The 22,368-nt window shown below is 38.8% G+C and overlaps 1 protein-coding gene across 1 annotated transcript; it reads left to right on the top strand.

Annotated features, from left to right (window-relative positions):
- Positions 1 to 5,225: 5,225 nt before the first annotated feature.
- On the top strand, positions 5,226 to 15,554 carry LOC140231248 (putative ammonium transporter 3). Its single transcript, XM_072311396.1, has 6 exons — positions 5,226 to 5,926; positions 7,285 to 7,356; positions 9,820 to 9,879; positions 10,315 to 10,391; positions 14,325 to 14,537; positions 15,031 to 15,554. The coding sequence occupies exons 1-6, from the start codon at positions 5,226 to 5,228 to the stop codon at positions 15,552 to 15,554; spliced, it is 1,647 nt and encodes a 548-aa protein (XP_072167497.1).
- Positions 15,555 to 22,368: the final 6,814 nt, after the last annotated feature.

Here is a 22,368-nt window from a genome sequence, read left to right on the forward strand (position 1 = left end):
TGTGTGTGTGTGTGTGTTGTGTGTGTTGGTTCGTTTAGGTGTAATTTTGTACCTTGCAAATAACTTGTCAGCCTCTCCATAGTTACCTCCAACAAAGATGTTATGTTTTTCGAGGGCATTCATTGGTTTGTTTGTTTGTTTTTTATTTGTTTGTTTGCAAAATAACTCATGAAATTATTAACGAATTCGCATGATTTTTTTTTTAAGGAAAGGTTGATGATGACACCAGAAACAAATAATTACATTTTGGTAGAGTGAACCGTCTAGATCCAAGATTTTTTTTTTCTCTTAATTTTGTTTTCTTTTGAGGGAGTCTGTATAATTGGGAAATAGGATAATTTGAGAGTAGCTTTTCGACTAAAAATGATATTAACGTGTTCCAAATGCTACGGATGTGTTTTGATTATCAAGGAATATAATAATGCTGATGATATAAATGCTGGACTATAATCTAATTGTTGGAAATGACAATATGGGTGTAAATGAGTTGCTTGACTAGACTGAGCTCTCTGAGTGCTTTTCGATTAGTTCTGAATGCGATCATTTTCTCGCGAGAGCTGGAAAACAATGGATTGATAGTTAGGGCGCCAGCTGTAGTTTCCGTTTGCATAATCCTAAGTAATAACTCGTGTTTACATTGCGATCACCGTTGTAGCTCGCGGTTGGTACACACTCCCAGTCTGACTAGTATCAAGGTTTATTTTTGAATGATATTTTCAGGTTTTGTACAAATGAGTGAATACTTTCTTTGCTTTATTCAGTTTCTTTCTTTAAAGAAAGAAAAGCAAAGTTGATAACTTGTTAATCTTTAAATATAACTTGAGAGAGAAACAAAACATCTTCAGATATCTAACAAATAAAGTACATGACATGCACTTTATCACCCATTAGCCTCATAATACCCAAATGCTATAGTATTTTCAGTGAAGAAATAAGAGGACGAACAAAGTGTTTAATCTCCAAGCTGTAGGCAACACCTGCAGCTTTCTTTACGTCATGAAATAAAGTGGATTTGTGATAGAATTGGAGTTTGCTTTACCACTCTGTCGTAGAGGCTAAAAGGAAGCACACAACAATAGATTAAAAAGCCTCTAAAACACTTTATCTTCTCAACCAGCTCTTTCTCGTAGTGAGAACAGGTGACCCCGCCTCTTATTAGGAACAACCTCAGCTAATGGCTAAGTGTTATACACGTTCATTTTATGCTAACTATTGATGATAGAAATAATTACAAAACTGTAGATATAAGGAAGTACTTTCCTTACCTGTGTTTGATAACAACAGGAGGAAAAAAGGGGGAAAAACACTTCCTTATTCTTATTCTAAGAACTATTATCTAATTAAAATCTGAAAGGGCTCGCGGTGAATATAATTTGTTAAGGGCGGTCAGACCACGGGCTGTAATTTGTACCGTAGTTTGACAGAGCAGGTAGCCTTTGCGTTTCATGTGTGTATGGTGGCAACAAAACACTCCGAAGTCCGTAACGTCTTTTGTGTAGGACAAAATAGCTTCAGCATTAATCAATTTACCCTCTACTCGTGCAAACTATTAGGAAACACGGTAGACATTTCGTCTTAAGGTGAGTCTTTAGAGCAAAGACAAAAATGTAAGCTCTTATGAAAGACTTGCCCCGACCACGTCCATTGGTTTAGTCCTTCGTTTTATAATTTGTTCTTTCTCTCTCTTTTTTTCTCCAGTTACAGAAACACAAAAAATCAAATCTTCATTGTTGCGATCACGTACAATTTCCAGGAGTAATCAGTAGTTTGTAATAAGATCAACGTACACACAGCACGTCCAGTATACTTAATGAAAGAGCAGATAACCTGATACCTCCTTCCAATGCGTAAAGGTTTTGATAATAAAGCGGCAGCATGCAGACACTCATGTTTATCCTTACATCATGCGGTGTAAGCTGTAATTCGCCTGTGAATACTGCATAATGTAGTATCTAACACATCGACACGCACCCACGCGTTCACGAACACGCACGCACACGCTTACTCACACACGCACACGCACACACACACACACACACACACACACACATACACACGAACTAGTACTAAGAAACCTAAACACTAGGACCAGCAACCTGCCCCCCCCCCCCCAAAAAAAAAAAACAGTTTTCATTTTGTTTTCCTGCCATCTTAAAACGGTTTGGTCTGAGTATATGTTGACAGTGTACGTAGCATGCATCCTTTATTTTCTTCTCTTTTTTTGAATCTCCATCATGCTTGTTATACTCTATTTTACGAACAATACCTTATCTTGAGGTTTGATTTTTTTTTCAATTTATCTCACTCTATTTCCTTGCTTTCATTAATGTCTTATCTTTTCATTTTGATTTTCATTAGTGTATAAAATCCTTACCAATTTAATGGTTCGTGATACATTTTTGCTACAAAATATTATGAACGTCAGATACAAAGTCACGTTTATCCTGAATCTATAAAAAAAAAAAAAAAAGATCCAGGGTAGAGAAATTTGAGTACGCACAAATGCTTGTTTTAGACATATCAGTATCAAAAGTTTTCGGAGACACTATATTTCCAGTTTTAGTCATTGTAGCATCATTAATGTTCCATTTCTTGAGATGACATGGCGTACGTATCTAATTATCCTTCGATAAAAGACAAAACAAAAATGAAAGGAAGCACCATGTTACAATTTGATTAGACGAGACAATATGAATTTAACCCAAGGAACTTGAAAAAGGGGACAACCGAAATTTGTTCTGGGTTTTCATAGTTAGATGCTTCCATAGAGACAATTATTCAAGTATTTTCTCTGTATGTTTTTCCTTTTCCAAATGCGTCACTACTTAACCTAAAGCAGGACTTTGCAGATGAGTTTGGGGTTTGTTTCCTTTTTTTTTAAACCACGCTAATGGTTTCAAAATTTGATTTGCCACCAATGGTAAGTGCTACATCAAGTTAGCGCAACCACCATCAGATTACCTTAAGAAAATTCACATTGTCTTTAACTCATTTCACTTCGTCATCACAAAAAGGTTCGCTACAGTCATTTAGTTAATGTTGAGGGTATTCATCCGCATTTGTTAATGAAGAAAGGCACACTCCCCTCGTATAAGAAGATAAGAGCATAGAGTTACGCCATTCTTTTCATTTACATTTCCAGCTCAATTTTCTTAGAAATGAACAGCGGTGGTATCTTTGGTTTCGCAAAAACGCGAAAGAAAAACCTACACTAATTCAGAATTTCACGAGAAGGTAAATGCATTAGTGTCAATTGCCACCCCCCCCCCCGTAACCACCAGCACGCATCATTCCCCCAATAATAAAAGAGACCGAAATACATATGTAATTCCATTCAAGTGGTGCCTCCTTATTGTCTGAAGTCTACTTATCGTTGAACGAGGCGAATGTACAGAACAAAGAATCGTGTGAAACGGCATTCTTGCCCGAAGACGAGAAAAAAAAATTCAAAATGAAATTGTCCATCTCATTTCAAACTCATTTGCCGGCAGTGGCCAATTGAGCAATCTTCTTCCATCGATCCCGGAACAGCAGTTTTATTCTTTTTTGCATGCAATTACGGAAATGCGTTCACTGGCTACTTGAATCAGGCCACTAGGCCTACTTTGTCGGACAAAGGCACAAAATTATATTGACCGAAACTAGATTAAAAGAAAACAGTCCTGGAAATTGTACGTTTCCGTTTGATGAGAATTCTAAGATCGAACACCTTGTGCAATATGTCATGAGCATCAATCTTAATGGTATTTGATAGATGGGTCTTTGGCAATAGTTTTACCATATGTTTAAAATAGTTTCAGAGAAAAATCTGAATGTAAAATAGGATTCCATCATTCAGGCAACATTAATCTAAGTTTGCACAGTCGATACACCATCACTTGAGAATTCTTACAATCATGCAAAAAGCATAATATTGCTAGCAATGACGAAGTAATCCTGTCATTCTTTCACCTCCCCCTCAAAAAAAAAAAAGAGAAAACGAATCAAAGCAAACAAACACACACACACACACACACACAACCAACCAAGCTGAACCAAGCAAAGGAATTGTAGCCCATCCAAATAAAACTCAGTGTGCGAACAGCGTGATGGAATAAATGAGTAATAGAGTAATAATAGTGCAGAAAGAGCAGCCCTACTCCAGCATGGTTGCTTTCAGCAAAGCCATCTAAATTATGTACCTCCGGACATGCCGGATGGAAAAGTGGTGATTATATGAAAGTAAAAAGCACCAAAGCACGTCACGAACTCGACACATCACGAGCTCGACACATCATCACGAGCTCGACACTCACGAGTCACACAGCCAAGGAAATGGACACCATTCAAAGTGGACAGTTAAGGCCCACGAGCTCGACATAGACTCACGAGCAGTGACGAGCTATCGACGGTCCAAGAGCTAGACACTGGCCAAAAAAGGTCGGATCGAGGATGTATCATTAGTAGATTGTTTCTTTTTTTTAATGTATAACTCCTGGCCGTCTGGCCGTCCGACAAACACAAAAAGATGAAAGGAAGAAGAGAGCATTACACTTAACCTTTCATTCTTGGGGGACATATTGAAAATGTCATCATTTATTGGGTGTATTTCAACAGTTACGATCAATAACCAAAAGGTATGAATCAACCCAGTCTCAATGAATTGTATCTCAATGCTTGTAAACATAATCAGAACGGACGTCATATGCTGACGTCATACCCGTGAACATTTCATTACTGAACAGAAAAAAAAAATCAACGTAAAACCTGCGAAGGCACGTGGACGAAAGTATATTCAGTTTCTTGTGATTAAGTGAAAACGTAAACAGTGCTACTTTGACACACTGTGTTCTCGCAAAAAAAAAAAAAAAAAAAAAAAAAAAACTTTACTTCAGGTAATAGATAATGACTATCAAAGGCAAAAATCAAGTAGTTTACTTTTCTGGATGTTTGACGCAAGGAACATAATTCATACTCTCACCGCTGCACACTGATACGGTGTGTTTTTTCACACACCAATTGTGTAGCTGTCTAAATTATGATATACGTGATGCATGGCAATGACACAGCAGCTGTGGCGCTATATGGACCCGCGAAATAATTTCTCTCGGAAAATCACGGATGTGTAACTCGCCGACCTACGTTTGTTGCTCGGACTGTATATCCAGTGAGACGGCTTAGATTTTTATTTAAGGAAAACGTGTCAACACGACGTCGAGCAGTGGACAGTTTGTGTATAAGCGATCATGACTACGATGGCAGCGCCTTCGACTAGTGTCGGACTGGTAACGAACTCGACGGAGAGAAGTCCGACTGCATATCGCGCAGCGACGTGGGATGATGCTACGTGGATCTTGACCAGCGCCTTCCTCATCTTCACCATGCAATCCGGTTTTGGCCTTCTCGAGTCCGGGAGCGTGACTCTGAAAAACGAGGTCAACATCATGGTCAAGAACGCCGTCGACGTCCTCTTCGGTGGCATATCGTTTTGGATGTTCGGCTACGGCCTGAGCTTCGGCATCAATGAAGGCTCGAACCCTTACATTGGCATTGGCGATTTTTTCGTGGACAGCATGCGAGTCGACGCCGAGCTCGGTCACCTCTTCGCTCATTTTTTCTTCCACGCTTCCTTCGCAACCACGGCCACGACAATCGTAAGTGGTGCGATGGCGGAGCGCACAAAGCTCGAAGCCTACATCATCTTCTCCTTTCTCAACACCTTCGTGTACGCCGTCCCAGCCCATTGGATCTGGGCTCCCAATGGGTGGCTACACACCATGGGTGTTGTCGATATTTCAGGGGCTGGACCGGTGCACCTGTTAGGAGGAGTAACTGGTCTGGTGGCTATCATCATGTTGGGGCCTCGACACGGTCGGTTTGGCCCCCAGGAGGATAAGCCAGTTCAAGGCAGTCCTATCAACACACTCCTTGGTCTCTTCATGTTGTGGTAAGTTTAGAAAATACGATTTTAAAATACTTTATTCATTTAGGCCTTTCAGTATTTCCATGTTTACCAACTAGCATCTAAATTCTTATTCCCGCTTATCATATGTTTACCCTTCTTACAATTAATGCATTACTTTTTAAGTTAATGAGAGTTCAAAAAGATAAGTGTGACAGTCTTCAATTTAGAATTTTTTCATAATTTTTTATCATAATTCTGATAATTTAAGTGAAGTTGGAATGATGTTGCTGCTACTCATGATGATGCTGTCAATGATAACAGCAGTAACGACAATAGCATCTATTATAGTAGGAATAATGATAATAATAATGATAGGAGGAGACATGGATATTAAAGAAAACTGGGTGACTTGAGAGCTGTGATAATGCATTTTACTTAAGTGTCATGTAAATGTCAACAGAATAGAGAGCTTTTTCCCACATTCCGTTTTATGTCATCGCTAAAAATTTTGATTTAATGGCTTTTTCCGCATGACGTTACATGGAAATTTTGTTAGCACTGTGATGCAATAGGTCAAACCCATGACGTTTAATTACTTTCATTCCACAATATGTATACTCTCCTCGAGGGAAATGATGATTTGGTATTGTAAAAAAAAAAAAAAAAAAAAAAAAATCCATAGCGAAAATTTTCATTTCGACATTTGCATTACCTTGCTGTTATTTCCGACATAAATTCTTCTCGGTTCCTGGGGTTTCGGAAAATGACTGGACTTCAGGATATTTGGAATATGCTGAATACTGATGTTATCAGAATTCAGAGCGATATGATATTACTTGAGGCAGTGTTTTGCTTCTGATTGATCGTATATATGTATATTTATGTCAGTGCATGAAAACAAATTCTGAGGATACATTATTTTCCATACCAGTATAGTAATAAAGAGACTAATGAAATCAATTTACATACTTTTTACGTTCTTCAAGTATGATGTCCTATATTCTGTGATTAAATGAAAATCCTTACACTAATTGTATTTCCGGAGATTTGTTTATAGGCTTGGTAATGATTGCGCTTAGTTTTGGTAACTTCAGCCTCGGTTTTTGTTATTTGTTGATATAGATGATAAAAAGATACATAAACAACTTAAAGGCGGGTCTTGGGGGATAGCGATTTTAGCAAATTACATATACATAGTATTTCGGCAAATGCAGCGTTGACTTGTATCATTGTTTGATACAAAAGACTAAAATTGATAAACTACAAAGGAGCTGTTTAGCAAGAATGATTTGAACAAAGAATTACAAAAACAACAAGAAAGATATCAGAATCAGTTGTTGAGCTAAAACCTCTCTGCAAAACGTCATTTCATTAGCAATTCATTTCACTTTTATGCTAAGGTGGGGATGGCTTGGTTTCAACTGCGGCAGCACGTACGGCGTAGCCGGTCAGAAATGGATCCTCACAATAAAGTAAGTTTGCAATCGTGTTTGTTTTTCGTTTGCTGCCCAAATAGAAAAACAAAGACGCGTTCATGGAGAACGTTAGTTCATTATGTAAATTGATAGATAGTGCGCAGCACAAGCCTGACAAGTCGAGAGGTTTCTCTTTCCGTAGACGATGCCACATGCAACTATTTGTCGGTGTTTGTTGTTCATTCGTGCATTCAGTATCATTCATCTTGTCCTGCTCTAAAGTGCTCAGTTTTATCTTATTTCGGGCGACGGATTTACCTTCAATAGGCTTGTTTCCTTTAGTTTCGAACAAACAGTTATACAAATAACATAATGTATTCATACTTCACGCATATTATACATTTTATAATTATACAAATTATAATGTAGATGAATTGTATACATAGTATGTCATTATAAAGTTTAGTATATTCCTATTTTGCTTAATTTCCAATGCTGTACCTTCAGAAATTTCATTACTTACCAAAATTTGAGCGTGATAAGAATGCAAAACAGGACGGCTGTGTGCTTTTATACCAAAGGGCAAACTTATACTGACGTAGCAAAGACGGATGAATTCATTCCAGATACCCGAGCTTTCTCGCTACCTTTAGGCTACGGTCACAACCCCCAAAATCAGCCTACTCGGCGACCGGTCGGCGAGTTTTTAGCCAAAACCGGTCGGACAACGACCGGTGACCGACCAGTGACCGACCAGGCGCCACTGATTTTTGGGTCATCGGTCGGTCGCCGCTGAAGTTTTAGCGCGGAGTTAAAATCTCAGCGGCGACCGACCAGTTTTCACTCGCTGCCCAAAATACGCTCGGTGTCCGAGCGGGAACCGCCCAGGCACTGACCTAATCGAGCGGTCACTGCCGAGCGATTTAGGGAACAAAAATAATAGAGACAAAAATGACAACAGCACAGAGGAAAACTAAGAGAAGAGATCGAGCGGTCGCCGTCGAGCGACTTAGGGACTAAAAAAGTTAAGATAAAAATGACAGAAGCACTGAAGGAAACCAGGGACGAGATGGAGAAGACAATCTAACGAAGAAGCAAGGGGAGTAATAAAAGGCAAAGAAACCCCACCAACATCTCAGCATCTCAATATCTTGGCAACCAACATGAGGGACATGGAAGTCAGAGGCAACCTCTTTGGGGCAAAAGAGATGAAAGCTAAAAGTTAGTGTTGATATGTTGACGTAGTAAAATATGGTTTGGTTACCTTATCATTCATTTAAGGCCTATTGATTGAAGAAGAAATGAATGACAAGAGATGGGGAAAATCAAAATATAAAATTAAATAGGCATAGAAAAATACTGTAAAATATAAAAGATATTTTGGAGATTTTTTGAAGATATTCTGGAAAAATCTAATCTATTTTAATCTTTGTTCCATCTTTGGTGTTCCTCCCTTTTGTTTTATTTCCTAAAGTCTAGTTATCTGTGGTATCACATAGCTGAAGTTTGTTAGTTGATAATTCAAAGGGATGGTACAGTATTGTGGAGATGAGAATTGGGCTTTTAACTTTCTGCGAGATACCAAGAAAACACTTATAATATAGTACAGAACATACCTTTTTAGAGGAATTCAAAGTTTATTTGATGAAAATCGGGTTTGGAATGACTGAAACATCCAAAAACAAAGTAAAACAAAGTGATCCTAATAAACTTTTGGTCCCACACTTTATTAGAATCGCTCTTTTTTTTTTTTGGGGGGGGGATATCTCAACCATTTCAAAACCAATTTTCATCAAATAAACGTTGAATTCCTCATAGAATTAAATGTTTGTTCATATTTCATAATCGGTTTCTCATTATCTCACCTAAAAATGTTAGAAACCTGAAATAAGGTTTCAACCAAAACTTAACAGTCCCTTTAACTCTTAGATCTTTTGCCTCGAGTTTTATCTTAATTGATTGATTAATTAACACATCACAAATCACATAGGTACATTAATAAACACAGGTAGCTCGTGAGAAATTTCCGGCAGAGACCGGCGGGTAGCCGTCGGTACGCCTACGGGTCACCGGTAGATGACCTATCGATCACCCGTCGGTCGCTGAGCGATTTCGTAAAAATCGGCCGGTGACCGGTGGGAGATCGTCCAGTTGCCGATGGGGCATCGCTCGGTGACTGCTCGGACTCTGCGCGTTGCAGATCCCAATATTTCACCATTTTTTTCTGAAAATCGATCGGTGACCGACGGGAAATCGACAGGGCACTGCTCGGCCATCGCTAGGGTTTTACAGCCTGCTCAGCATCTCCAAAAACTGCTGGGCGGTGCCAAAATTTCAGCAGCGACCGACCAGGTTACAAATCGGTCGGTCGCTGCTCTGAGTTGTGACCGTAGCCTAATAACCACGAGACGATCAAAATGTAATGACAAAAATCAGGGCATGGTGTACTGTTACGTGGTAACCACTCGTGTCGTGTATAATACTGTTTCATCATGTTTAAATTGTATCTTGAATTCCCAGATCGGCGGTTTCTACTATCCTTGCATCCATTTCTGGAGGGATAACAGGAATTACTCTCAGGTAATTATGTTTCTTCTATTTTTTTCCGCCCTTACCTTTTGTTTTAACTGTCAACAGCAAACTGTAATTGCAATCTTCAGAAGAAAAAAAACAACAACATTAAAAGATATATTCTCCGGTATGATTCATGTGTAGGCCTACGCATTTTTCGTTGAGCATCACATTTAATGAATATACATGTATAGACATAACAACTGCAAATTCAATGCATTGACTGTTAGATACAACATGTTGGAATGAAAATGCTGGAAAGAAAAACAAGTATATACAATCATTTTCTTTCGATAAAGAATTGCAATGAGGTTGTTTGTCCATTTGCTTGCTTCTTTTCCTCTGTAAGCAGCATACCATGTATCTTGTTTCGTCATTTCAATGCTAGAAAGTAATCTTAATGTACATTGTTAGCGTTGTGTATTTCTATCTTTGCCCCTCCAGTTATCTTACCCTTGGTCGGAAATTCAACATTGGCTGGTTGATCAACTCTGTCCTTGCATCGCTGGTTTCTATAACGGGTAATTATTGATGGAGAAGATATTATTTGAGTCTGCACATCAGACTATCAACCAACATGACATGCCGCATTTTTTTTCCCAATACGATTCTTTACTGATGGCATGAATTCAAATTTCGGAAGTTGCATTAACTGATTAAATTCTCTACAATACAAAGCAAGGACGTTCCTACCACAGTAATATGTACTTTATTATCAGAATAAGCAATAACGAATGTACAGGCTGGAAAATTTTCCCCATTGTGAAAACATCAGTATACTGCTGCCGTTTGTTTGTGTGTTGTGTGTGTGTGTGTGTGTGTGTGTGTGTGTGTGTGTGTGTGTGTGTGTTTACCTACTGAAAAGCAAACTAGACACGAAATTTCAATGTTAGATGACATAGACTATCCAAACCTTTTAGCATTAAAAAAAAGAATGATATAACCATGTAGGATACACAGGAAGAGACGGCATGTCGGCGTCGACCTCGTAATTTTTCCTCCATTGTGTAGGAGTGCGCTATCTTCATTCCAGCCTCCTTTTTTAGTTGCTGGATAGAAGGACACGAATCTAAAAGAAAGATAGGCTACCGCATCTACATCTTTGAGGTTCTGAGAATAAGAACGCCCAAAATGCCATTTCTTGAGCTTGAAAAGCACGTTATTTACGACGTGTACCATTGACGCCATGATTAACAGATCTAGGCCGTCAACGTAACATGTTTACCTTTCTGGACAAAAAAAAAGGAGTCTTGTCAAGAACTCTACATCAAACATGTACTTTGTTATTCCTGTTCAGTTTTCCGTTTGTCGTTAATGTATTGTATATTCTTTGGATGGAGGGCGATTTTTTTTTTTTTTTTTTTTTTTTTTTATGAACTACCTGCTCCGCTTTGTTGCTTTGAATGCCATGAAATTTAAGTCATGTAGCATTGGTAATAAAAGTCGGTCTGACTGGAAATGGCATGCGTTCTGGAGCCCTTTCTTCCTTATCGCACATGATATACTGTCTTGTATGTCCCTGTCAACTGTCTACTAGTATTTTTCCAAAAAGAATTTGAAGTTGCTTTTTTTTTTAAATCTCATGTTTCCTTATGAATTGCAGAATCGAATTGTCCTTTAGGCCTACTTTGTGACTAATTTGCAAAATCCACATGAATTGCCACATATTCTATTGCGTCGATTGTATACGAGGGCAGATATCATGGTTTTTGTCTAGCTTTATAGTCTCTCTTCAAGTCATATCTGTAATTCACCCATTTCCTTTCCATTTTCACGCTGTACAGTCACGTCTCGACATATTTCTGTAGGTGGCTGTCTTCGTATAATTTACTCGTCTTCTCTGCAGTTCTGTGGTCTTGTTGTCATGTTAGTCTTGTCTCATAATCATTGTCTCGTTGTCATGTTAGTCTTGTCTCATAATCATTGTCTCGTTCTCACCATAGTCATGTCAGTTTTACTTCAAGAAGTCTTGTTGTGACGTCAGTCTTGTGTCATGTTGTTTTTCTTCAGCTTGTCTCTATACCGTCATACTACGTGTCTCCTAAGTTGGCATCCAAACCTATTTCTGTATTGGTTTCCTTCTTCGGAGGGGCCAACACATAACAAGAATTATCTCTTCAGAGATTGTCTCAATTTATTTTGATTCACTTTGATGAATTCTTGCAATGTTTCATTGTCATATTTTTTTTTTTTGCTAATGTATAAGACCTAGATTCCATTTATCATACAGTGCATATTAGTCTACAAGGAGTGAAGAGTCATTTTGTTTTGTTGAAAATTAACAATGAAATTTTAATTAAACTTAATTGAATTGAAATTCTCCATTGGTGAATTCGTGTCGTCAAGTCTGGAAGCGCCCTAAACCCTTAATATGCATAATGCACTTTGTTCGCCATTTGGCACACATCGAGAAACCCACTGCATTATCCATTTATACAGATTACCCAATCCTACTAATTCCCTGTGTAATATCACGGCCTTCCGGTAGGACAGAGGTTCATAACCATGATATCTGTACGTGACTGGGCTTGCTACCTTTACAACTAGGTCAAGTTTGGATGGATTACCTGAATGCTAATAGAAAAGTTTGGCATATTATGTTGGTGAATGGTTTAAAGGGATTGTATAGTTTCGGTTGAGATGGGGAGTCGGTTTCCAACCCTTTTTGATGGTGATTTTTTTAGATAATAAGAAACCTCTACAATATGAAATAATGAAAGAATGTAAAATTCTAAGAGGAATTCAAAGTATGTTAGATGAAAATAGGTTTTGAAATGGCTGCAATATCCCAAGCAAAGTGATCCTAATAAAAGGTGGGACCCACCTTTTAATAGGATCGCTTTGTTTTACTTTGTTTGTGATATCTCAGCCATTTAAAAAAAAAAATCAACATGCAGTAAACATTGAATTTTTCCTAGAATTGGGTGTTCTTTAACATTTCATGAAGTGATTTTTAAGTATCTTGCGGAAAATTTAAAGCTGAATCCTCACCTAAACCAATATTCTATTATACCTTTAACACTGTCCAGTAATCAGCTCTATAATCAAATGCATACTGACAAGGTTTGTTAAAATTGCCCAAAATGGGATTATTGTCACCTTGAGTTATTCTATAATTGGTGCTTCAAATCTACTGCAAAGGCGATGCAATTTTTCTCTTTAGGTATTCTATAGTTGGTGCTTTAAATCTAATGCAACGGCGATGCAATTTTTCTCTTTAGTTATTCTATAATTGGTGCTTTAAATCTAATGCAACGGCGATGCAATTTTTCTCTTTAGTTATTCTATAATTGGTGCTTTAAATCTACTGCAACCGCGATGCAATTTTTCTCTTTAGCTATTCTATAATTGCTGCTTCAAATCTACTGCAACGGCGATGCAATTTTTCTTTTTTTTTTCATTATTTCTGCTGAAGTTTTCAAAACGATATCTTTAGAGTGGGGTTAATGTGATGAGCAAACTGTTTTGATTGAAACGGTGACATCACTCCCAAGTATCCCATTTAGGACAAGCATCATCTACATCTACACCGAGACAGACTCACTCTCTATTGCGTTACAATAACACTAATCTATGTTTGTTTTTCTTCCTCTCTCCATCTCTCTCTCTCTCTACATAATATATATATATATATATATATATATATATATATATATATATATATATATATATATATATAATTTATATACAATATATATATATATGAATGTATTGCTGTTATGTTGCTAACACCTCCGTGCATGTTCTTTTACGTCAAATTGCTATTCTGATGAATTCATGTTAAGTCGCTGTTTTTACTTTGTATTCGCTTACTTTTGTTCAAGTTTCGTTGCAAATTGGTTGCTTTTGTTTTGTTATGTTGATTTCCAAAACCCTGTCCAATGTCCGTCGAAGGGTCGAAAGCTCAGTATTGACATTAAAAGCACTAAATAGAGTGAACAACCGCAACGTCCGCTGCCTCCCCCTTTCCGTCACTTCTAGGGAGCTTTAGATTTTCGCGAGGGGACGTTCAGAGGAAAAAAACATGTTCTGTGCAAAAACACGCGTCAAATCGATCTATTTTTAGCTTGCGTCGCCTGAGTTTTTCACTACGCGTACTGGGCTATTTTTTACGTCCGCACAGTTTGCAACGTAGAGAACTACTTTATGCACTGATCATATGGGGACGCCATTTTATTTTTTATACATTGCGTCCCAGCGTAATCTAAAGCTACTTTTCAGCACGACGCAGGGGAGAGGAGAACGTCCAGCGCAAGCTTTGTCTCAAACGTCCGCGCGTCAAAATCTAAAGCTCTCTATTATACGAAATACATGTAATGCAACCCCTATCACTGACGTGGCCAAGGCAACTTCACGTTATACTATATAATTTTATACATATATATAATGTATGTGTGTGTGTGTGTGTGTTACACACATGTATACCTCTATCGGTTGATATCTATCTCTCACAGCTTACTGCGCGCTTGCCCACCCGTGGCAATCCATCGTCATCGGTGCCGTGGGCGCCGTCATCGGCTGTGCTGCCACGCCATTGATGTCCAAGCTGAAACTCGACGACCCAGTCAGCGTCGTGCCCGTACATCTCTTTCCGGCCATCTGGGGCTTACTGGCTGTGGGGATTTTTGGCGAGGTTGACACCCTTGGGACGTTCAATCGCCATGACGGTTAGTCTCAACCTTGACCGAAAATGAACTCTCATTCCTATACAAACAATTTTTTCAGTCCTTTTGTTGTTGTTTTTTACAGTATTCCGGATTTATTTTTTTTTTTCGTAGAAATACATGAATGAATCCCAAAGAGGGGAGTAAATACTAGTAATTTGCGTTTTTGTGCTTTTGTGGTTGACTGTATCATATATACGATGGCTGGTTCTGAAATACTGCCCTTTAAGATATATTTCAAGAAACTTTCAATTACTTTAGCCATTACAGTACTTAAAGGAATGGTATAGTTTTGGTTAAGATGGCGCTTCAGGTCTCCAGCTTGTCAGTTGTCGGTCTCTTATTACCTCTCAAAAAGTTCAAATCTGATCACTGATTCCCCTCTCTCAACCAAAACTATACAATCCCTTTAAATACAAGGTTTTATGCTATGTTACAAGACAGTTACAAATGTGGAATTAATTATGCATGATTTGTCTTCTTTTCCTTCTTGTAGGATTAATCAAGGGTGGAGGTTTCTGGTTGCTGGGAGTCCAGCTTCTCTCTGTGGTATGTCTCTGTGGATGGACGGCCGTCACATCATTCCTCTTCCTCTACGTCCTCAAGATCACCGTCGGTCTTCGTGTCTCTCTCCACGAGGAGCTCATGGGGGCCGACATCGTCGAGCACGGGCTCCACGGCATCTACAATAAGAGGACGGGCGAGCTCCGCGACGCCGAGAACCGTCTTATTCTCACCATCGACAAATCCACGAAGGAGAGCTATGAGAGATCGTTGGACGGATTGCGCCGGCTTATCAGGCTGAACGGGGGATTGGTGTTCCCCATGCAGCGCGCTAGCTGCACCACGGTGGGAGACATCCGCAGAGGCTCTTTGGCAGCATCGGAGCTTTGCCGCAACGTGCCAAAGGACAGCGAAAATGATGACGGCACAATCCAAAATGGACGTCCCATTCACGTTCATTTCCTTAACGCCTCGATGGAAGGAAGACCGCATGGAAGCGTTGGGGCCGAAAGGTAACAAGTATAGTGGTATGAAGTAAAAACACAAAATAAAGGAGAAAATATTCAGTGTCACAACACAGACTACGCAGGGAGCATGGTGAAAACCGTGATCTCTTAGAATAACTCTCCGCGTGCCTAAAGCCTTGAGTAGCAGCCGTCTGGGTCTTTCTTGGACTCAGACCCACGTCGACAAGGGACATGAATCACAGTGCTCCAGTTGGCAGAGGTTTACTTTTATTGTTGTTGTTTTTGTGGTCATACACCCTAAGAAAAATAGGTTCAACTTTGCACCTGTACGGGTGCATTTTTGCACCTTTCAGACCAGAAAGGTGCGAAGCTATACCTTTAAAGGTGTTCACTGTCCTGAAATGTGCAAAACTGCACCTGTAAAGGTAAAAAGTTGAAGCTATTTTCCATGGAGTGCAATGAATTGCAATGCAAATACTATCATAGTAACACTGATAAGTATGACTTACTAATCCTGGTAATCATAACGATGAGAGCATTTTACAAATTCCTGCTGCAAACTATACATGATATGTTTTCTACCCCTGTAGATAAATGTAGACACTGACGATCATCCTAGACATTCCATTTCTATGATGTGTTTGATGAAAAGGGTATCCATTGGACGTGCTTCAAAGGTGCAAACTGGTTAGTTGTCATGGTTGTATATACGTCTTTGCTGGGATTTTATAAGTCCATTATCTTGATTACTCAGAATAGTACAACGGTGTGCTTGTCGTCTGATGTATTTGTGTGCGTGTGTGTGTGTGTGTGTGTGTGTGTGTGTGTGTGTTAGCTAGTAGTATTGAGATCTAGCTTTTAAAATCATTTGAGAAAAATAATCTCTCTTTTGTCTGACCTGTCTGAGTTTCACTCTTTTATGACTACTGCCTCTGCTGTATATGTTTATTTGTTATATTCAGAATAATTGTTGTTGTAATTTCAATTCCCTTTTTCCAACAAGTTTCATGACTGCAATTTAAGATATTAATTCGCATGTAAGGTGCGTGGCATGATCGACGTCATCAATTGGTCAGTTCAAGGCACGTGGTTTCAGTTCAGTGTGGCCTGCAGACCAAATTTGCAATACATTGTATAAGATTCACGCACGTCTTTTATATTGCATACTACATTTAAAAGTTACATAACAACATGTATGATAACATGTATACTCTTTTTCAGTTTTTTTTAAATGTAATATCATATATCATAATGTGTCTGTATTATATAAACATAATCCTATATATAGGATATACATACATTTTCGAATGATAAAAAAACACTACCCGGATTTCAATGATATGTCATTATACATGTTATTCCGCTAACATTGTCCATATGCCCTTGTCAGAAATTCTTAGGCAGACATTGTTTTCGTGTTCAAATGAGCCCGTGTACGTAGCGAGGTTGTATCCATTAATCTGCCTAAAAGTGTAATACGTGCTTAATCTATGCTGTTTTCAGCTCTTCATTGTCTTACTAACATCTTGGAGCATTTGAAAGCAAATGCTCTAATGTTGCTCCCGTGCAGGATTTTCAGTTAATTGAAAACATTTGACTCAACCATTGATGATATCAATCAATCATCCATTAAACAAATACAATGTGCATGTACAAAGTATAAGATATTAAAATGGAGAAGTCAAAATAGTCTATAAATACAGGGAAAAGATGTTGACGATTGCATAGACGTCTTCATATTTATAGATATAGATTTTACACAGTGATTAGCCTTAGATGGACGATGAAAAGTTCGGCTGTTATTGCATCACAATCATGTGATTACCCAGAGTTGGTACCCAGAGTTGGCGGTGAGTTGGCTCAGTCGGTAGCGCGTCTGCCTCACGATCACGCGGCCCGGGTTCGAACCCGAGTCTGGACTGAGCAATGTTGTGTGTAAACATACCGTCCCCTCTAGCAAGAGGCAAAACACTCTGTCCCTCGGATAGGACATAAAATGAAGAGTTTGTTTGCAAAAACCGATAAGTCCATTTTTGAAGATTTTGAAGTACGGCCTATGTCATAGAGTACAAAATAAAACCTTTTAAATGACATATTGGTCACTACATATAAAGGTATATTTTTGAAGTTATGGTCAAAAGAAGCAAAAATTTTCTTATTATTCTCTTTATTTTTCTTGACCTTTAATCGCAAATATCTCCATTTGGCAAATATGGACTTATCGGTTTTTGCAAACAAACTCTTCAAATGGAGGTCCCGTGTATGAGAGGGTCACAGCTCATGCACGTAAAAGATCCCGCTTCATTCATTCATCGAAAAGAGCAGGGTGTCTAACCCGGTGAAGTGGTCCCACCCCACATCCAACTGGACCCCATGGAAGACCAGCTTAGTGTAGCTGAATATGGGCTATCCAGCCATCTTCACAGATGGAAAATGAACAACAACAACAACAACAACAACAGTTAATATTAACCAAACAATACAAGCAAACAAACAAACGTTTACAGTCTCTCCTTCCCTACGATCTAGTCATTAGTTCGTCCCTTGGAAAGAAACGGATTGAGGTATATCCTCAGCAATCTGCTCAAATACCGACTGGCAAGCTCGAGGTCATATCGACCTTAGTCTGAGCTATATACGTATATTCTTGTTTTTGTAATGTCTTAGATTAGCCAACTATCGATCGATGTCATATTTGCGTTTGTGACTTTGCAAGTGGATCTGGAACAAACCACTGTACATAGTAGTCTACCCCTGAACAGCCGTATTTGCCTACTTGCAACGCGATATATTTTTGAAGTATTTTTATTGATTACTGGGCAGAAGAGCTACATTACTGTGAATAATTCACTCTCGTGGGTTTATTACCTTTTCGGGACAAACCTTTGCCATTTCAACTCTTGAACCTTGGAATTACGAATGTACCTCATAATATTGAATATTCTTTAAACAACCCCAGCGCATGTCCCATTAAATTGTCTGCTCTCAGTGGAATTGCAGTTTATTTCCTTGCTACAAGTCTGCGATTTTAATTAGCGGAGACCGTTAGGTTGCACAAAATGCTGATATGCAACATTTATAAATGTTGTGTCGGTTGGTTGATTAGCTTTTGAGGAACATCTCGCCTGTACTTGCTGTTGTTGTTGACAAAGATAGCGAGTAATAAGCTTGCATTCAACATGAATTTCAAAATCTTTCACATATATATATATATATATATTTTTTTTTTTTTACTTATATATCTCTACTTCTATAGCAATCTTAATCTATTGGACGGGATACTAATTTTCCCTAAAGCGGACAGCTGATATTGACTCTTAGATTTCAACAAATATTCAGAATTATGAATAATGTATAATATTGCTTACAATCGTAAGAAGGTTGACCTCACCTCTGTACAATACGATCGAGAAAACTGAGTGAACAGTTTCACTCAGTTTCACTCAGTTTCACGGTAAATTCTGACAGGTATAGATATGACGGAAAGCGTCCCTATTAGGCCCCACTGTTGTTTGCAAAATACTGCTGTTGATTTATCGCACTGTTCACAGATCATTTCATATGACTACCATTTCCCTATTCATATTCAGTCCTCCACGCCTTCCATCTGCATTGACATTTTCGAAAAGAAACTCAAAATCACTTATTTCAAGAACAGAGCCAATGATTATGTGATTGTGGATTATTTGTACTCGAAGTTGATTTATTTGTTAGTTTCTCTTCTGTAAGTTGTAAAGCGCTTAGAAACATTTTGGTCATAAGAATATTCCATCTGTATGTTGTTATTGTTGTTGTTGTTGTTGTTGCTTTTAATTCTTTGGGATGAGTGATTAAAGAATGGTTTAGTTTTGTTTCTGTATCCCTGTGAAGCCGAATATCTCTGATGGTAGCGGTAAATGTGGTTGTGCTTTATATAGGCCTGATTCCTTTTCGCGGTTATGTTATACAATGTATTCCTAAATATAACACGATGTACGTGCATAGTTGAAAGTTTCCGAATGTTTATCTTCCTTTAGGATTGACTGTACCTGTTGTGTGTTCTTTTTGTATATAGCGGTTCGTATTATGCGATACTTCCAGCTGTTCACCTTGTTATAGATTATTAGACCCTTTCTGCAGAAAATTGTACAATGAGTGAAAAATAAACGAGGAAAGTATGTCATTATATACATGCTGCATGGAGAAAATTAAGAGGTGAGCGTTTGAAAGTCTTGTTTCCAACAAGTTAATGGAAATGACGAGTTTAACAAATAACAAGGTTATGGCGAATGAAGTAAGATTATAGAAGAGGGGTACTGATGTAAACATGAATGTTAAAAAACCTATGCATTTAATTTCATAGGTGCACGCCATATCAAGGTTAAGTTGAATACAGGGGGTAGAAATGAAATTATTAAAAAAACGAGGTTGATGATAAAATAGTGACTAGCAGAAAGAGAAGTGAATGCACGAAAAAGACATTGGGGAGCCATGTCCAATTAGATGAACGCGACCGAGACTTTACAAGGGCACATGCAATAATCATGTGGGAGAATAAGGCGTTAATGATGGCTCGAAATGTCGAGCGCAATTATTGAAATGAGACTGAAATCAATTTCGTACTCGTCTAACCACAGTTTTAATATGCTGCATTGAGCCCCAGTATCCTGAATCTCCGAATCACAATTGCACCAGCAGTTGGACTAAAACCGTGAATTGTCTGCTTGCAGGTTTTTTTGCTTGTTTGAATGTTTGTTTGACAGTTTGTTTGTTTTTTTCATCGCAAGCCCTCATCCTCGAGTTCTATGGCCCGAAATCAGCTGTGGGTGAAGCAGTGAAACAAAAGCACATGTGAGAGAAATAAAGAGTATCTAGACCGAAGGATGGCATTTTTCTTTTATCAGATGATGTTTCGAAGAGATATAGTGTAACGGCGACCTATCTTTGTCGAAGATGGGCAGAATATAATTCCAATTCTGTAAATGTCCCAAGATAAAGTCCCGCTATATGTTGAAGTTCATTGTCGAAGGATGCCGAGGGACACATAGAAATTACAGTTGTCAGGCAGAAATCACGGTTAAAGAAGTTTATTGTGGAGAATCACTCGAACACATTGACAAGGATGGATTGTGAGGATGTCTCGCCAGGCATGAGGGATGCGATGCGGTGAAAGACTTAGACTAATTAATACGGAAAGCTAACAAGACTGAAGACCGTTTCTGGACTGGTTGACTCTTTATCTCTCTCGTAGGTTACTCTCTTGCTGTTCAAACACGGGTTTCACTCTTAGCGGACACACTCTCCTCTAGGTCAATTCTCTCGAGATAAGCGCAAAGTCTGTCTTATATACCGCTGTCAAACAAGCTCCTCTTGTTCGAGAGAGATAGAGAGGACCAGTCATGAAAGTCACGAGAAAGACGTTTATCGCGCTGCGGAGAATATAGGAGAAGGACGTCTTTGAGCGCATAGATGAAGAGCTGAAAGTCATAGGCAAGGAGAGGATACAAGGACAGGAGAAAGTCAAGATAGGAAGCAAGCACAAAGGGCTGAAGGACAGTGGAAGTCAGAGGGAAAGGGAGCAAGCTGAAAAAGGCTGAAGGACAGTGAGTGGCAAGGGCGAAGGGTAAAGGCAGGGGCTCTGAAAGTCAGGGCAAGGTTGGACTGCGGAGAGCAAGGCAAGAGTTCTGAAAGGCAAGGCAAAGTCAAGTGAGAAGGGACAAAGCGAAAGTACTGAAGGTGAAAGCAAAGTCAGAGCGAGGGAGGCACATGTGAAGGTCAGAAGAACAAAAGAAGATGGCCAAAGAGAGTACTCCGCTGTATGCAAAGCAATTGGGATTGGGCTTGCTAACTAGTAATTTGCAATAGCGCTAGCGAGACATCCTTTACATAGACTTGTACAATAATCATGAAAGCAATGAAAAACAAGTAATGCTATATACATAATATTACATCAAACATCTTAACCAAAATGCGTGACACTAGATTATGTGTGACGTGAAAGTCTGCCTCCGAGGAAAGTGTAAGGGGAAACACGGAGGCCTTTGTAACGCAATGTTCTGGTAATGGGATCTTTATATCTTAACTATCTATACTCTAACAAAGTTCTCTTTTCCTCTAATTGTAACTCTCTCTCTCTCTCTCTCTCTCTCTATCTCTGTGAGAGAAGGGGTCCCGAAGGTGTACAGAACCAGTGCCCCATCTTCTCCCACTGTGAAGATCTACGATGTTCAAAGATTTCTTTTACTTCACCAACATCGTAACAAAGAAAATCATAATCATAGATCGTTCGTATTTCCATTGCATTTGTTTGTTGATAAGAGAGTAACCACTGGAAATGAATGGACAATTTGATGACGATCCCCCAAAAGGATGTTTGTACACGTGTTGGTATCTTTTTAAAAAGCACTGAAACACGTGTATCGTCGCTTTATAATGACAAATGACTGTGCATAGTTTAGTTGTGATTAAACTAATGGCAATATCGAATGACCCATATACAATATGTTAGAAATAACTCTGCGTTCATTCCGTTAACAGCCGTAGAGATGAATTTTTCGATGCCATCTGTCGAGCTTCTCCTAAATTTGTACTGGTGCTTTGGTGACCAAGCGTTGCCATGGCAATGTAATTTATGTCATGAAGATATCACTAAGCTGATGAGTGCATAATCTAGCCTTCGTGACCAGTCATTATATGGTCATACATAAATCAGTAAGGAATATCCCTATCAATACCACTATAATAATAACACTTTCAATGAACTTGGTCCCTCTTCCTGTCACCGACATGTCAACAATAGCAAACAAAAAAGGTAGACACACACACACACACACACATACACGCCAACACATATTCATATTTTCGTCCACATACATAATAACGTT

The sequence above is a fragment of the Diadema setosum genome, chromosome 7 (genome assembly GCF_964275005.1).
Source record: "Diadema setosum chromosome 7, eeDiaSeto1, whole genome shotgun sequence".
Classification (NCBI taxonomy): Eukaryota; Metazoa; Echinodermata; class Echinoidea; order Diadematoida; family Diadematidae; genus Diadema; species Diadema setosum.

What these genes read in the sequence shown, in the direction of transcription:
- LOC140231248 (XM_072311396.1), top strand. Translation starts at nt 5,226, where the DNA reads ATGACTACGATGGCAGCGCCTTCGACTAGTGTCGGACTGGTAACGAAC. An exon ending in CTTGGTCTCTTCATGTTGTG is followed by an intron (nt 5,927 to 7,284) that starts GTAAGTTTAGAA and finishes TTTTATGCTAAG; the next exon opens with GTGGGGATGGCTTGGTTTCA. An exon ending in AAATGGATCCTCACAATAAA is followed by an intron (nt 7,357 to 9,819) that starts GTAAGTTTGCAA and finishes TTGAATTCCCAG; the next exon opens with ATCGGCGGTTTCTACTATCC.